This window comes from Callithrix jacchus, chromosome 10 (genome assembly GCF_049354715.1).
Source record: "Callithrix jacchus isolate 240 chromosome 10, calJac240_pri, whole genome shotgun sequence".
Classification (NCBI taxonomy): domain Eukaryota; kingdom Metazoa; phylum Chordata; class Mammalia; order Primates; family Cebidae; genus Callithrix; species Callithrix jacchus.
In genome coordinates this window covers 5,155,638-5,173,462 of record NC_133511.1, presented here as the reverse complement: position 1 = coordinate 5,173,462, position 17,825 = coordinate 5,155,638, and the positions used below count along the sequence as shown (strand labels likewise).

General features: G+C 36.9%; 1 protein-coding gene across 2 annotated transcripts in view; it reads left to right on the top strand.

Moving 5' to 3' along the window:
• The window catches only part of LOC118145584 (uncharacterized), a 440,827-nt gene that overhangs the window by 280,691 nt on the left and 142,311 nt on the right, over nt 1–17,825 (top strand). For both annotated transcript variants that reach the window (XM_078339361.1, XM_078339362.1), the window contains exons 5-6: nt 13,752–13,859; nt 14,832–14,887. In XM_078339361.1, the coding sequence (XP_078195487.1) occupies nt 13,797–13,859; nt 14,832–14,887 (119 nt within the window). In that variant the 5' untranslated portion in view covers nt 13,752–13,796. The remainder of the gene's footprint in view (nt 1–13,751; nt 13,860–14,831; nt 14,888–17,825) is intronic.

Here is a 17,825-nt window from a genome sequence, read left to right as displayed (position 1 = left end):
TTATTCTCTCTTTTCTTGTTTATTAATCTGGCTAGTGGTCTGTGTATTTTGTTGACCTTTTCATAAAACCACCTCCTGAATTTATTAATTTTATGAAGGGTTTTTTGTGTCTCTATCTCCTTCCCTTCTGCTCTGATCGTAATTATTTCTTGTCTTCTGCTAGATTTTGAGTATTTTTGATCTTGCTCCTCTAGCTCTTTCAATTTTGAAGGTAGGGTGTCCATTTTTTATCTTTCCTTGCTTCTCATGTGGACATTTATTGCTATAAATTTTCCTTTAGATACTGCTTGAAATGTGTCCCAGAGATTCTGGTATGTTGTGTCTTTGTTCTCATTAGTTTTTTAAAAAAAATCTTTATTTCTGCCTTCATTTCATTGTTTATCCAGTCAACATTCAAGAGCCTGTTGCTCAGTTTCCATGAAGTTGTGTGGTTCTGAGTTAGTTTCTTAATCCTGAGTTCTAATTTGACTGCACTGTGGTCGGAGAGACTGTTTGTTATGATTTCTGTTCTTTTGCATTTGCTGAGGAGTGATTTACTTCCAATGATGTGGTCAATTTTATAGTAGGTGTGATGTGGTGCTGAGAAGAATGTATATTCTGTGGATTTGGGATGGAGAGTTCTATAGATGTCTATTAGGTTTGCTTGGTCCAGATCTGATTTCAAGTCCTGGATATCTTTGTTAATTTTCTGTCTCATTGATCTGTCTATTATTGACAGTGGAGTGTTAAATTCTCCCACTATTATTGTGTGGGAGTCAACGTCTCTTTGTAGGTTGTTAAGAACTTGCTTTATGTATCTGGGTGCTCCTGTATTGGGTGTGTATATATTTAGGATTGTTAACTCTTCTTGTTGCATTGATCCTTTTACCATTTTACATGAGCTCCTGAAAGAAGCACTAAACATAGAAAGGTATGTTTAGTGCCCTTCTTTGTCTCTTTTGATCTTTGTTGGTTTAAACTCTATTTTATCAGAGACTAGGATTGCAACTCCTGCTTTTTTTTTTTTTCCTCTCCATTTGCTTGGTAACTTTTCCTCCATCCCTTTATTTTGAGCCTATGTATATCCTTACATGTGAGATGGGTTTCCTTGATACAGCACACTGATGAATTTGACTTTTTATTCAATTCGCCAGTCTCTGTCTTTTGATTGGGGTATTTAGCCCATTTACATTTAAGGTTAATATTTTTATGTGTGAATCTGATCCTGCCCGTTTGATGCTAGCTGGTTGTTTTGCCCATTAGTTGATGCAGTTTTTTCATTGTGTTGATGCTCTTTACCATTTGGTACGTTTTTGGAGTGGCTGGTACTGGTTGTTTCTTTCTATGTTTAGTGCTTCTTTCAGGAGCTCTTGTAAGGCAGACCTGGTGGTGATGAAATCTCTGAGTAATTGCTTTTTCATAAAGGATTTTATTTCTCCTTCGCTTATGAAACTTAGTTTGGCCAGATATTAAATTCTAGGTTGAAAGGTCTTTTCTTTAAGGATGTTGAATATTGGCCCCCACTCTCTTCTGGCTCGTAGGGTTTCTGCCGAGAGATCCACTGAGTCTGATGGGCTTCCCTTTGTGGGTAACCCAACCTTTCTCTCTGGCTGCCCCTAGCATTTTTTCCCTTAATTTCCTGTATTTTCTGGACTTGAATATTGGCCTGCCTTGCTAGGTTGGGGAAGTTCTCCTGGATAATATCTGGAAAAGTGTTTTCCAGCTTGGATTCATTCTCTCCATCACATTCAGGTACACCTATCAAACGTAGATTAGGTCTTTTCAGATAATCCCATATTTCTTGGAGGCTTTGTTCATTTCTTTTTACTCTTTTTTCTCTAATATTACCTTCTCATTTTATTTTATTGAGTTGGTCTTCAATTTCTGATATCCTTTCTTCTGCTTGGTCGATTGGGCTATTGAAACTTGTGTATTCTTCATGAAGTTCTCGTGTTGTGTTTTTCAGCTCCATCAGGTCATTTATTTTCTTCTCTAAGCTGGTTATTCTCATTAGCACTTCATCAAACCTTATTTTAAGTTTCTTGGTTTCTTTGCATTGGATTAGAACATGTTCATTTAATTCAGAGAAGTTTGTTATTACCCACCTTCTGAAGCCTGTTTCAGTCAATTCACCAGACTCATTCTCCATCCAGCCTTGTTCCCTTGCTGGTGAGTAGTTGTGATCCCTTGGAGGAGGAGAAGCCTTCTGGTTTTGGGAGTTTTCATCCTTTTTGTGCTGATTTATTGCCATCTTTGTGGATTTATCTACCTGTGGTCTGCGTAGTTGGTGACTTTCAGATGGGGTCTCTGGGTGGACATCCTTTTTGTTGATGATGAAGTTATTTCTTTCTGTTTTTTAGTTTTCCTTCTGACAGTCCAGTCTCTCTGCAGTAGGACAGCTGGAGGTTTACTCCAGACCCTGCTTGCCTGGGGATCACCTGGGGTGGCTGCAGAACAGTAAGGGTTGCTGCCAGTTTCTTCTTCTGTTGTCTTAGTCCCAGAAGGATACCTGCCAGATGTCAGCCTGAGCTCTCCTTTATGAGGTGTCTCTTTGGATATACAGGAGTCAGGGACCTGCTTGAGGAGACAGTCTGACCCTTATAGGAGCTCAAGTGCTGAGCTGTGAGCTCCATTGTTCTGTTCAGAGCTTTTGGGCAGGTACGTTTAAGTCTGCTGCAGCAGAACTCATAACCACCTTTTCTCCCAGGTGCTCTGTCCTGGGAAGGTGGGGCTTTATTAATAAGTTCCTGATGTGCTGCTGCCTTTTTTCAGAGATGCCCTGCTCAGTGAGGAGGTAGCCTAGTCATAGTCTGCCAGCAGAGGCGTTGCTGAGCTGCCCATGGGCTCTGCCCAGCTGCTGTGCGAACTTCCTTACAGTTTTGTTTATAGAGGTATAGTTAGAACTGGCTTGGTAATGGCAGTCTGCCTCAGTAATGGCAGACTGTCTCTGTAATGGTGGATTCTCTCCCTAATGGTAGACTGCCTCGGTAATAGCAGATTGCCTCAGTATTGGCAGATTGCCTCAGTAATGGCAGACTGCCTTGGTAATGGTGGACTGCCTCAGTAATGGCAGACTGCCTTGGTAGTGGTGGACTGCCTCGGTAGTGGTGGACTGCCTCAGTAGTGGCGGACTGCCTTGGTAGTGGTGGACTGCCTTGGTAATGGTGGTGGACTGCCTTGGTAATGGCAGACTGCCTTGGTAGTGGTGGACTGCCTCAGTAGCGGCTGACACCCTTCCCCCGCACAAAGCTGGACCATCCCAGGTCCAGCTGCTCTTGCTGTGATGGTCTCAATCCAGATTGTTTTAGATTGCTGGTCTTTGTGGGCGTGGGATCTGCCAAGCCAGCTCACCTGGCTCCCTGTTTCAGCCCCCTTTTTTCCAGGTGAATGGGCGACTCTGTCTCTCAGGTGTTCCAGGTGCCAGCTGAAATGGCCACCCAGATTTGTGTGAGTTTTTGTGTGGAAACCCACTGCACTGACTGAAACAGCCATGCTGGAGACTTGTGGTGCTTTTCTGCCCTGGAATCTTCTGGTCTATGGGCAGTAAAAATTCGTTTGGAAATTTGGCGATCACTCGCCCTCTGCATTGTTCTCACTGGGAACTACACTCCAGAGCTGTTCCTATTCGATCATCTTGGATTACTGCCAAAGTTAGTAACTCTTAACATCAAAGCATGAATGAATGGTGTCCTTAATTAATTAATTCATTTATTTTGAATGCCAATTATGTTCAACATCAAGCCCATTCCAATCCCTGGGCTACAATAGTCCCTATGTCTGAAAAGTTCTCCCTTAGATAATCGCAAGTCTGACTGTATCTTCCTTGACAATCCTTAAGTGGTAGTATCCCTATTATTCTCTGTTCCCTTGCACTGTCACTGTCTGTCTGAGGTCCTATCTGGACCTCATTTTTTTCTTTGATTCTTTTTGCATATATTATCATGTGCTGCTAACAAAAGTGTTTGCATGTGTGACAGAACTTCTTAAGAGCAGAAATAAAGACACATACTCCTTATCAGATAGATGAGATGAGTAAATACCCTCTAAATTTAAATGTATACTTAAACTTTGTGGTAGACCCTCCCATAATGGGGGAAGGAAATACAGTTAATAGTAACATTTTTACTAGAAATAAAATATCATGTATATGAAATCAGTGGCTGTGGCTCTATTAGCATATCAAAGTGTCTTAAATGAAAATATGTGGACTATGTAATATTAAATGCTATGTAAATTTAAGACATATATTAAGATAAAGTTAAAGATATATTTTTATGGAGTAATGAGAGTTAATGAAAGATGCTAGCATCATTCATTTGAAGTCAATGTGCAAATAGAGTATACTTCAATGAAATCACATTCATGCTGTAAAGACTGAGAAATACATAGAATTTTATATCTTTCTTTATGTGAAAACAACTCTCAGAAGAGCAAAGACACAAATAAGTGACTTGGGTCAAACTTAGAAGGTTTGTCTTCACAAAAATGATTTCTAATGCTTAGAGAAAATGTACACATAAAAGCTTTTCATGGAGAGGGAAATAATAGAAAATAAACTTTTGGATCCTTTTGTTTCTCTTTCCAATTTTGTTTGATGACAGATAAGTTCACCAAGAAAAAGCCTCCCAACTGGAAATTTATACTAAAAAATATTAACGGAAATTATAGTAGTGCTTTTCCTTCCCACAAATTATTCTAGCTACATTATATTTCTTAGTTCCACTGAAAACAAACTCACTAGAGGAAATTAGAAAATAATTTATCACATTTTTGCTTCTGTATCTATAAATCCTTAAATGAGTATTCTCTTTTAGCTCTTTTCTAAGTAAGCAGAGTCTTTTGACTACAGCTGGCTTATACAAGCTTATTTAATAACTTGAAAAATGTACTAACTGGCAATTATGCAGTTGTAATTCTGAGCCTAAGATTTCTTTTTGGTTAATTTAGTAAATATATAAGCATATTATACAAAGTATTATAATGTAAAGTTGTAATTTACAACAAGCCAGAAGATTCTACCAAATTGGATATAATGGTTTGACACCCTTCCCTTTCCCTTCTAAAATAGTACTGCAGTGTAATTTCAGAGGATTATTTTCTATACTTACCCTTGAGGGTCTTCTGAGCTGAAAGGTATAGAATGAAACATGTTCTTGTTTTTGACCCTGTCATTTTTGGGTTACAGTAATTGCTTTAATTATGAAATGCCATAAAAATATAAAATTAGGAAGAGATTGCCTATTATTTAAAACTAAATTGATTATTCAACCGAGAGGTAATTTTATGGCAGGCAACATTTCCCAAAGTTGGAAAGTAGTTGAGATTCCTCTTCACAAGTTCCTGTAATCATCTCTTTACAGATAAGCCTTCCTCAAGCCCCAACCTTGGTTGTGCTAATGGTGTATAAAACTTTATTTCACTCCATATAAATATTTTTCTGGCTGCCTGAATTATCATTCTGCAAGATGGCTTAAATCTAGTGCTCATGACTACTTGACTGTTCACTGTTGTAATAGCAATACCAGGTTTCTGTCAAACTTGATTAATTCTGTATGACATTCATTCAACATAATTGATTGAGTACCTTCTATGTATAGGGCACTGTATTAATCACTGTAGGTAAAACGTGGCTTCTGTCATCGTCAACTTATGACTTACTAGGAAACAGACAAATATATCAAGGCACACAGGGCAATGGGAGATCTATGGGAAAGAAAGATAAGAAAGATAAAGGTACAATGAGTGCCGAAAAAAAGGGGGCACTTAATGTAGACTGGAATAGCCAGGAACACTTCTCAGAAGTAATTACTGAGCTTTATCATGCCTAAAAAATAGAATTTGTTTCAATGAAGGCATGGTGAGAGTTTACCACTTTAAGTAGAACATATAGTTTTGTCTTCTAAACTATATGTTCTATTTAGTTTAGAAGACAATCCAATAATTCTTAATCGGCTAATTAAGAATTAATTAAGCATAACCAATTAACAATTATTGGATTGAATACATTTTCAATGTATTTTAACCTATGTGGTAAAAATATTATTATATGTTACTCCACTGAATACGTTAAATTATCGAGTCAAAATAAATATGTAGCTGAGATCACCTGGCCAGTGTCTGAGAGCTTAAGTGGCACTAAAGCTGAGACTTTTAATATTGTACTTGAGCCTACTTTAGCCTCTATTACAGACTCAAAAAGCAAAGTGAATTGACGTGGACTCTAGGAGATAAGGATGGAAGTGCCGTAAATCACACTTATCCTTTCTGACCATATCCATTGTTCTTCCCTAGATCTTGGTTATTTTCTATAGCCTGTTTTCAGGAGGTAAGCTTGAAAGATTAGTTGTCTGAGGTAGAGAGACATAAGGAAAAACAGCAAATGCTGCTTAAAGACAGGATTAAATAACTGCAGAGCTCTCCTTTCGCTTCATGGAATACAAATGCCATTCAGCTTTACATTTAGTGCATTCACTCATCAAACATTTATGGAATATCTACTATGAGGTAAAATTCTCTGCTGGGATTCACAGATGAATCAAACTTACTTTATACCTTATACTTTATACCACACTGAAACTCATGGCTTAGCAAAGAGACTGACCTGTATTCACATAAATGAGAGGAATAGACTGGAATTGGCCTATTGATTAATGCATGCCTGAGTTAGACCAGCTGAAGGACACAGAAGATCTGGCTTCCAGCAGGAAATGATGACTGAGCTGCTTCTAGATAAGCCAGAAAGTAAGTGTTCATCAGGCTGATGAGAACATTTCAGGCAGTGGCCAAGCCTGAGTTGTGTGGCAGACGTGGTCATAGCATTTGTATAAGAGTTGGGTGGGGTTGCATAAAAAGAGCTGGTAGTAGCAGAAGAGCCTACAAAGGCATAAGGAGGCTGGCATCACACTGAGAGAAGAGCATAGTCTTAGTATATAAGATGAAAGGGGGCATTAGCTTGTTTGAATATAACTGTGTACATGAATATCTATGGCGGCATTATTTGCAATAGTGAAAAGGTAGAAATAACCCAAAGGTTCATCAGTTGATTCATGGATAAACAAAACTTGGTGTGTGCACTGTGTGTGTATGCACATGCACACATACACATACGCACAGTGGAATATTTGTCAGTCACAAAATCATGGATGAAGAATGAAAACAGTAGGCTAAGTGAAAGAAGCTAGACTTAAGGCTACGTATTGTGTGATTTCATTTACATAAAAAATCTAAAGTATACAAAGCAAATTGATAGTTACCAGTGACTGAGAGAAAAAAAGAACAATAAGTTACTGCTTAATGAGTACATAGTTTACTTCTGGGATGAAGGTGTTCTTGAAGTAGATGGTGGTGATGATTGCACAACTTTGTGAATTATTAAATGCCATTGCAGTTTACACTTCCAAATTGTTAAAATGGTAAACGTTATATTATGATCTGGCTTCCAGCAGGAAATGGGATAAAGGTGTTCTTGAAGTAGTTGGTGGTGATGATTGCAAAACTTCGTGAATAATAATTCACGAAGAATTATTATTATAATGGAAAAATAAATAAATATATTAGTGGCTTAAAACTAGGGAAGATGGCAGGGATAGTGGTACCAAAAAGCCACAAAATGACTGATGAACAGTCACTTTGTTAGTAGCATCACACGGTTGCATGTGCAGGATTCTGGGGAAGATGCCTGTTTCGCAAAACTGACCAGCAAAAACGTTTCTAATGGTACCTCTCCCAGAACACGGAGGTCATTTTTGTCCACTTTGAATCTCCGCCCTTGGCTGGTATAGCCACTCAGATACCTCCTTGAATATGGGAGCTCTGGCTTTTACTCTGGTATCAAAGGTAATGCTAGATTCACAGCAGACATTTAAGAAACTGACTCCGTGATTATGTCAAAACAGGGTTTTAGTGTTAATGTGTCCTTAAAGTCAATATATTGTAAATTGAAACCCCTAAGAGGACAATTTCCTTACATGGCCCTTTCTCATTCTCTTAAGAGGCTATTCTTCATTTTCCAATTAAGTTGAGTTTACTTTTCTTTTCAAATTACTAAATAGTATACCTTTGTAGCTTGCATCATGGTTTGCTTTTCCTTCAAGGTGAATAATTTGAATAGCAGTTTCTCTCATGTTGTCTGCATTTTATTCCATTGTAGAATGTGTATGTCCTGGGTGAATCATGCTAACCTAATGTTATCAACGTCTGTCATACCAATCTAGTGAATTGATCAAATGCATATTAACCTTAGATTTCAAAATCAGAAAATTAAGGCTCAAGGTAATTAAGTGGGGTGGCATAAATAATAGAGGTCAGAGTCTGCGTTAAGACTTGGGACTTCACTTTCAAATTGGCAATGAGAGGCATTCAGTCCAGACCCAACAGAGACTAATCCAGGGTCCTTCATTCCAGTGGGCTGAGTCTGTCAGTCAGTTTTAAGCTTGATTGTGTAAAGTGACTTTAGGTTTCACCTAACTCATAATCTCCTTCCCATACTGCTAATACTCTAAACAGGAATTTAGGCCATCCTTTCCTACCCTCCTCAAACGCCTTAGTCTTCTCCTGCGAGTGATCTCAAGCTTTGGGAATACGTATGCAGAGTATAGGAATGTTTGGAACTCATCTTATGTTATCACTGGGTTTTAAGAAATACTCGTGACCTTGGAAGCGATGCAGTGCCTTCATGGCATCAGAACGTACAGCACTAGTGATCTCACGGATTGCAATGAATAAAGCAATCCATGCGTTACAGGAATTCATGAATTACAAGAATAATTTTTTTATCCAAAACACTTTTAATAGGACCGAGTTGCTATACCTACCATGAAATCTCTCTCACTTTGGACTTATTACTTTTTAAATGACCTCATTATTATTAGTAGAATTAGTCTTAGTATTATTGGTTACTTTAAGTTCCAGGACACATGTGCATAACATGTAATGTTCCATAGGTATACATATGCCATTGCGGTTTGCCGCACCTATCAACCTGTCACCTAGGTTTTTAAGCCCCATATGCATTAGTTGTTTGTGTTGATGCTCTCCCTCCCCTCACCCCCCAACCCTGAAAGGCCCCAGTGTGTGTTTTTCCCCTCCCTGTGTCCATCTGTGTGCAGGTGTTCTCATTGTTCAACTCCCACTTATGAGTGAGAACATGTGGTGTTTGGTTTTCTGTTCCTGTGTTAGTTTGCTGAGGATAATGGCTTCCAGCTTAATCCATGTCCCTACAAAGGACATGACCTCATTCTTTTTTATGGCTGCATAGTATTCTATGGTGTATATGTACCACATTTTCTTTATCCAGTCTATCATTAATAAACATTTGGGTTGGTTCTACGTCTTTCCTATTGTGAATAGTGCTGCAGTAAACATATGTGTGCATGTGTCTTTATAACAGAATGATTTCTATTCCTTTGAGTATATACCCAGTAATTGGATTGCTAAGTCAAAGATATTTCTGGTTCTAGATATTTGAGGAATCATCCCAGTGTCTTCCAGAATGGTTGAACTAATTTACATTCCCACCAACATTGTAAAAGTGTTTCTAGGCCAGGCATAATGACTCGCACTGTAGTCCCAGCACTTTGGAAGACTGAGGTGGGCAGATCACCTGATGTCAGGAGTTCGAGACCAGTCTGGCCAACGTGATAAAATCCCATCTCTACTAAAAATACAAAAATTAGCTGGGTGTGGTGGTGCACACCTGTAATCCCAGCTACTCAGGAGGCTGAGGTAGGAAAATTGCTTGAACCTGGTAGGCAGAGGTTGCAGTAAGCTGAGATCGCACCACCGCACTCCAGTCTGGGAGACAGAGTGAGACTCCATCTCAATACATACATGCATACATACATACATACATACATACATACATACATACACATGTGTTCCTATTTCTCCACAGCCTCACAAAACCTATTGTTTCTTGACTTTTTAATAATAGCCATTCTGACTGGCACGAGATGGTATCTCATTGTGCTTTTGATTTGCATTTCTCTAATGATCAGTGACATTGAACTCTTTTTCATGTATTTGTTTGGCCACATAAATGTCTTCTTTTGAGAAGTGTCCATTCATATCCTTTGCCCACTTTTTGATGAAGTTGTTTGTTTGTTTGTACATTTGTTTAAGGTCCTTGTAAATTTTGGATATTATTCCTTTGCCAGATGGGTAGATTAGAAAAATTTTCTCCCATTCTGAGGTTGCCTGTTTCTCTTCCATGAGAGTTTGTGTTGCTGTGAAGATGTTCTTTAGTTTACCTAGATCCCATTTGCCAATGTTAGTTTTTGCTTCAATTAGAAATTTCATCATAAAATGTTTACCCTCGTCTATGTCATGAATGGTGTTGCTTAGGTATTATTCTAGAGTTTTAATAGTTTTGGGTTTTGCATTTAAGTTTTTAATTCATCTTTAGTTAATTTTTGTGTAAGATGTAAGGGAAGCGTCCAGTTTCAGTTTTCTGCATATAGCTAGCCAGTTTTCCCAGCACCAATTATTAAATAGAGAATTCTTTCCCCATTGCTTATTTTTGTAGATTTGTTGAAGATCAAATGTTATAGATGTGTGGTCTTATTTTTGAGGTCTCTATTCTGTTCCATTGGTCTGTATGTCTGTTTTCGTGCCAATACCATGCTATTTTGGTTACTGCAGCCCTGTAGCATAGTTTTGAAATCATTTTAAATGATCAGGTCATTTATACAATGTGAATCGAACAACAAAAATATGGTAATTCAAAGTACCTGATAATTGTGATTACTTGTGCTGACGTCACAAATATGTTCTTCCTGCTACACTGAAGAAACACACACTGCAAATAATAAACCGATAGATAGATAGATAGATAGATAGATAGATAGATAGATAGATAGATGAGAATCACGTGCCTCTGGACAAATAAGTAGCTGCACACCCTGGTATTGATTTAGACATTTATGAGGTTATGTTAAGTAACTACTTAAGGGCTATCACAAATAACTTTTCAGACCATCTGAATGGCAACATCTGTATTAGCGTTGGTACATGGTACTTGATCACCTATACATTTGCTTTGGTTTTAAATGTGATTAAATCAAATCAACTATTTAGTATCTCTGTAATAATAGGTTCTGGCATTCATAAATCAGTCAAGATTTTAGACCAGCTAGCTTCTGCAATTCATCTATATTGAATTCTATGAATCTTACTGTTTGATCCCACAATAGTATTAGTTTTTCCTCTATTATTAAATAGAGCCAATTTAATGAGTATTCATATATATACTTAGTGCAAACTCTGTTACATACCTTATTAAGTACTGGAAGCAACACCGTGAGGTAGATATTTTGCCATTTTTATAAATAGTTTAACAGCATTCAGAAAAATTACCAAGTAAATAAGTTAAGAAAACAAAAACAGGGCCGGGCGCGGTGGCTCACGCCTATAATCCCAGCACTTTGGGAGACCAAGGAGGGTGGATCACGAGGTCAAGAGATCGAGACCATCCTGGTCAACATAGTGAAACCCCGTCTCTACTAACAATACAAAAATTAGCTGGGCATGGGGGTGCGTGCCTGTAGTTCCAGCTACTCGGGAGGCTGAGGCAAGAGAATTGCTGAACCCAGAAGGCGGAGTTTGCGGTGAGCCAAAATCGTGCCATTGCACTCCAGCCTGGGTAACAACAGCAAAACTCCATCTCAAAAAAAAAAAAAAAAAAAACAACTTGGAGCCTAGACTTTTATAACTCCAAAGTCCTTCCTTATAACCATTATTCCATGTAAGTATTCTTATATTTCATAGACTATGTAAGTATATCCCACATTTTATGTAAGTATAAAACTATAGAATTAATCAACAATATCATAAGACATTATTTGAATACTGATTGATGGAGTGCTGCTCTGGCCTCTCACCAATTCCCGTATTTTTGTATTGTGTGTCTTTGGATATGTCCTGTCCCAGTGGTCAGATAAAGCTCCTGTCCTGAACAGAGTTGTGTCAGTTGACACTTTTATTTTGTCTTTGCACGTGACTTGAATCTAGGTAGAGTTTAAGATCCCAAAGGATGAATCACAGCACATCCCAAAGGCCAGGACTCCTCTGTGAAACAGAGTCCAGGGGAAAACATAACTTCAGAGTCAAATGCCACCACACAGGCCCATCCATTCTCTCCATCAGACTCCCCTGGGGGCCAGTGAACTCTCCCGATAGTCGCCAGGCTGTCAATGATCTCCAAACCTGTGAGCCTTATGAGGAACACTTGCAGTCCTTGTAGTCAGCCTTGTATTCACCCCGGGAGAAGTGCTGTGCTATGAAGTGTTTGCTTAGTGTACCCCACAGTTGCTAATCCAGCTGCCATTGGCGGGATTGCTTCATTCTTGTCTTCCCTCAGTGACAGCACCCCACCTGGGCAGCTTGCAAATCGACTCACCTTTCTCCCCACTGCTTCTCTCTAATCCCTGTGGGAAAGTCACGATCAGTTTCAGATTTCACTGTCTGTGCCTGCGATCCTCTGCAGAGAGAGATACTGAGGCCTGGCCCTCACCCTGAGTCTTCATAGCTCTGCCCCAGGTGATAGCTCTAACAATCTCTTCTGCTTCCTCAGCGAAGGCCTCTGTGATCGGTCCAAGTCTGTGATTACGCAGCCCTAAATATTGTTACCACAAACATACACTTTGCTTTGATTTATACAGTTTTCATTCAATGTAGAAAAGAGTTCTAGGATCTTGGCCCCTGACCTTTTTCTCCTTGGCATATTGAAAGTCTGCTTATGCAATGACAGAAATATTTGAATATTTACTTAAGGAAGAGTAGAGATTCCCTACCTTCAATTTAATGAATTTATTAAAAGTGAAATATTCTTATTAGTAACATAACAGTTTTTAAATGTTTTCTTCCTTATCCTTTTCTGCAGTTTTTGTATCTAATTTTAGAAATGTTGCTTTTATCATTTTAAAGTAATGATTTTGCTATGGGGCTTATTTTATTCTAATTAGTTTTAAATTTTAAAATTTTATAGTAAATATCTATTACTTTTTTAGAAGAAATTGCACACAAAAGGAACATTTTTGTTACTTATATTAATTGATCTGATGTTTCTGTTTCGGATTGAAAATCTCATTAGATAGTTAAATCTAAGTAAGAAAACTAAGAAAAATCTCTCTGAGGTATGTGCCAAACTTTTTAGTTGTAAAACAAGGATGTCTTTAAGATCTCTTTATCATCCTTGGTCTTTTCAGTATTGTTTGACTGGTCTTGGAGCCAGTGCTCAGAAAAATATCAGGAAATACTATTATCTCTGCAGCAATTAATTTTTCTCTGACCCCTTTTCAAAAAGATAATTTTGACTAATTTTCTAACATAAGTTATAATGAGGTAGAAAAGTTAATATGAGTCATCTTATCTGAATTCCATTTTATAGGTCTGTTTTTAAAATAATTTTCACACATCACAATAGGAGAGGACTAAATGGAAATCAATAAATAAGTTAGTAAATAACTTATTTCTTATAACTTTAATAAGTAAATAACTTATTTCTTAGACTTATAACTATAGTCTATCACACTTTTAAACTATAATTAATTAATATTGAGATATATTTTTACTGCATCCCAGTACATAGATGAATTTATATTCAAAACTGAAATTAGTTCTTCATGAAACAAGTACCTTTTCATGGGCAGTACACTAATATTTATTCTATTTTTTTTTCTCGCTGTCTATGAACACACAAATTGACTTTATAACCCACTAATTGGAGCATATTACTTGAGTAATACTCTTACAGCACATTTCTCTTGTTTCTTAAGTGAAAGCCTACAGATCATCATTAAGAATTTTAAAAATAGGGCCTCATGGAAAGATGGCTGAACAGAAACAGCTCCAGTCTGCTGCTCCCAGTGAGACCAACACAGAAGGTGGGTGATTTCTGCATTTTCAACTGAGGTTCCCTGTTCATCTCATTAGGACTGGTTAGGCAGTGGGATCAGCACACAAAGGGCAAGCAGAAGCAGGATGGGTCACACTAGATTTTACTGCTTATACCTAACTGCATTTTGTACCCATTAACCGATTGTCTTTCTTCCCCTCTCACTACCATTCATCCCAGCCTCTGCTACCCACCATTCCACTCTCTACCCTCATGAGATCATTTTTTAAAATCTCCCACATATGAGTGAGAACACATGATATTTGTCTTTCTATGCTTGGCTTATTTCACTTAATGTAATGTCTTCCATTTCTACAGATGACATTGCAAATGACAGGATTTCATTCCTTTTTAATGGCTAAATAATATTTCATTGTGTATATATACTACATTTTTAAATTCATTCATGCATTGATAGACACTGAGGTTAATTCCATATCTTAACTAGTGTGAATACCACTGCAGTAAACATAAGAAAACCAATAACTCCTTGATATACTGATTTACTTTCTTTTGGGTATGTACCCAACAGTAGCGTTGGTGGATTTATGGTAGTTTTCTTTTCATTTTTTGAGGAAGCTCCATACTCTTTTCCATAGTAGCTGTACTAATTTACATTCCACAAACATTGTCCAAGTGTTCCCCTTTCTCTCTGTCTTCATCTGAATCCATTATTATTATTTTTTGTCTATTTGATAAAAGCCATTTAACTAGTGTGAGATAGCTACTCATCGTAGTTTTCATTTGCATTTATCTGACTATTAGTAATGTTGAACATTTTTTTGTGTATCTGTTGGCCATTTACGTATGTTCCTTTGAGAAATGTCTGTTAAGATCTTTTGTCCATTTTAAAATTTGGTTAGTTATTTTCTCTCTTGCTCTTGAGTTGTTTCTTATATATTCTGGTTATTAATCTGTGACCTATTTGAACAGTTTGCAAACGTTCTCTCCCATTCTATAGGTAATCTCTTCATTTTCTGATTGTGTCCTTGGCTGTGCAGAAGTTTTTAAATTAAGGTAATCTCTTTTGTCAATTTTTCCTTTGGTTGTGCTTTAGAGAACTTACGCAAAAAAAAAAAAAATTTGCTAAGACCAACATCCTGAAACATTTCCCCAGGGCTTTCTTCGAGTGATTTGCTAGTTTCAGGGCTTACATTTAAATATTTAATGGATTTTGATTTAATTTTTGTCTATGGTGAGAGATGGGGGTCTAGTTTCATTCTTCTGCATATGCATATTCAGTTTTCCCAGTGCCATTTGTAGAAGAGACTGTCCTTTCTCCAATGTATATTATTGAGGACTTTGTCAAAAATGACCATAAATGTATATATTTCCATGTTCTCTACTCTGTTCCATTGGTCTATGTCTGTTTTTATGGTAGCGCCATGCTATTTTGGTTAATATAGCTTTGTAATTTGAGGTTAGGTAATGTGATGCCTCCAGCTTTGTTATTTTTGCTCAGGATTGCTTTGGCTATTCTGGGTAATTTGTGATTTCATACTAATTTTAGCATTTGTTTTATGTATTTTTGTGAAGAATGTCATTGGTATTTTAATTGAGATAACATTGAATCTGTAGATTTCTTGGGATAGTAAAACTTAATAATTACAAACCTTTATTTAAAAATGTTGATTCTTTAATACATATTTCAATTTTTTTGTGTCCTCTTCAATTTATTTCATCAATATTTTATAGTTTTCATTGTACAGATCTTTCAATTTAGGTGAGATATCCTAAGAGCTAATAACTTCTTAAGTGAAGTTTATTCCTATGTATTGTTTTATTTGTAGCTACCACAGATGGGATTGTTTTCTTGGTTTCTTTTTCATATTGCTCATTGTTAGCCTATACAAACACTATGGATTTTTGTTAATTTTGTATCTTTTTTTGTATTTTATTGAATTCATTATTAATTCTAATATGGTTTGGCTCTGTCCCCATAGCTCATCTTGAATTATAGCTCCCATAATTCCCAGATTTTGTGGGAGGAACCCAGTGGGAGATAATTGAATCATGGGAGCAATTTCTCTCATACCGTTCTCATGGCAGTGAATAAGTGTTGTGAGATCTGATGGGTTTATAAGGGGCAATGCCTTTCACTTGGCTTTCATTGTCTTTTTGCCTGCCACCATGTAAGATGTCTCTTTTGCCTTCTGCCCTGATTGTGAGGCCTCCCCAGCCTGGTGGAAGTGTGAGTCCATTAACCCTCTTTTTCTTTATAAATTACCCCGTCTTGGGTATGTCTTTGTCAGCAGCTTGAGAACAGAATAATACAAGTTGCACTAGTCTTTCGGTGGAGTCATTAGGTTTTTCTAAATACAAGATCATAACATCTGCAAGCAAGGATAGTTTGACTTCCTCCTTTCCAATTAAGTGCTCTTCTGTTTCTTTCTTTTTTTCTAATTGCTCTGGCTAGGACTTCCAGTACTATGCTGAATAAAAGTGTTAACTGGGCTTCCTTGTCCTTTTTCAGATCATACAGGGAAGGCTTTCAGTTTTGCATTCTTCAATATGATGTGGGTTTCTTGTATTTGGCCTTTGTCCTGTTGAGGTTTATTTCTTTTATATCAAGTTTGTTGATTTCTTTACCATGAAAAAATACTGAATATTACTGAATGCTTTTTTGGCTTCTATTGAAATCATCATATATTTTTGGTTCTTCATTCTGTTGATGTAAATTTTGAGATAATTTTTTCTACCAAGTATAGATTTAGTTCCAAAATTACTTATTTGCAGGAAGATATGCAATTACTTCCTTATTATTTGTTGAAAATGTTAATAGTTTTCCACTAATGTGTTTTCACATCTTTGACAAAAAATTGATTAGCCATACTTGGGAAAATCTATTTATGAACTCTATATTTAGTTCCACTGATTTTTTGCAAAATACAGTTATAGTAACTGTTTTAATTCCCTTGTCTGCTAATCTAATATTTGTGGGTTTGTTTTCATCAATTAATATTTCTTCTCATTGTGGATGACAATATCTAGCTTCTTTGTATTTCTAGAAATATTTCATTAGATACTAGACATTACAAAATTATTCTGTCTGATGCTGGATGTTTTAATTCTCCCATAAATGTTCTTGAATTTTTTTTGGTGAAGTCAAGTTAAAAATAGTTTGATTTTTCATATCTTACTCTTATGATATGTTGGGCAAGGCTAGATGAATGTGTAGTCTAAGGCTAATTATTACACCTTACTCATGCAAGGTCCTTCTAACTAATCTACCCAATGTTCAACAGAAGATAAACATTTCCAATCTGGCTAAGAATATACAGTTTCACCCCCTCTGTAGAAAAGATCAGACAGTTCATCCCTTGGCTTCATGTGCTTTCTTTACTTGCAAGTGATGATCGGCATTCAGCTGAATACTCAAGAGAGAACCTTTACATGTCTTCATAGTTCTTTCTGTGCATTTCTCTTCTCTCCAGTGTTCTGCCCTTTACACTTCAACTAACTTGTTCTCCAAGGGCTCTGAGCTATGTCCTTCAACTCAGAGACATTCTCTGGCTCTGCTTCTGTACCTCCTTCCTCTGCTGTGGCCAGGAACCTCTTTCAGTGCATTAAGTTGAGGCAATCATAGTTTGTCTCTTATGTTTCAGGATCACTATGCATCATTGCCTGTTTATTGCAGTTTTGTATATCATTGTTTTATATTCTTTCTCTGTATTTCTTTTCCATAGTTTCAGGTGGGAAATAAATTCAGTTCCTTTCATTCCATCAAATTAGAGGCTTAGATTTCTACAGGTTTTTAAAGTGATGATATAAATCTTTTATTTGAATGAAGCTGTGTCATGTTTGGAGAAAAACTGAAAAGACTGTCCTCATATTAACATACATAAAAATGTGACTTTAATTATAATAACATTTGTAGTAAAATGGGAAGTTTCCTTCTCCAGGGACTGATTTTTAGATATTGGTTAAAAATTTAATTTTAATCTTTTATGAGGTA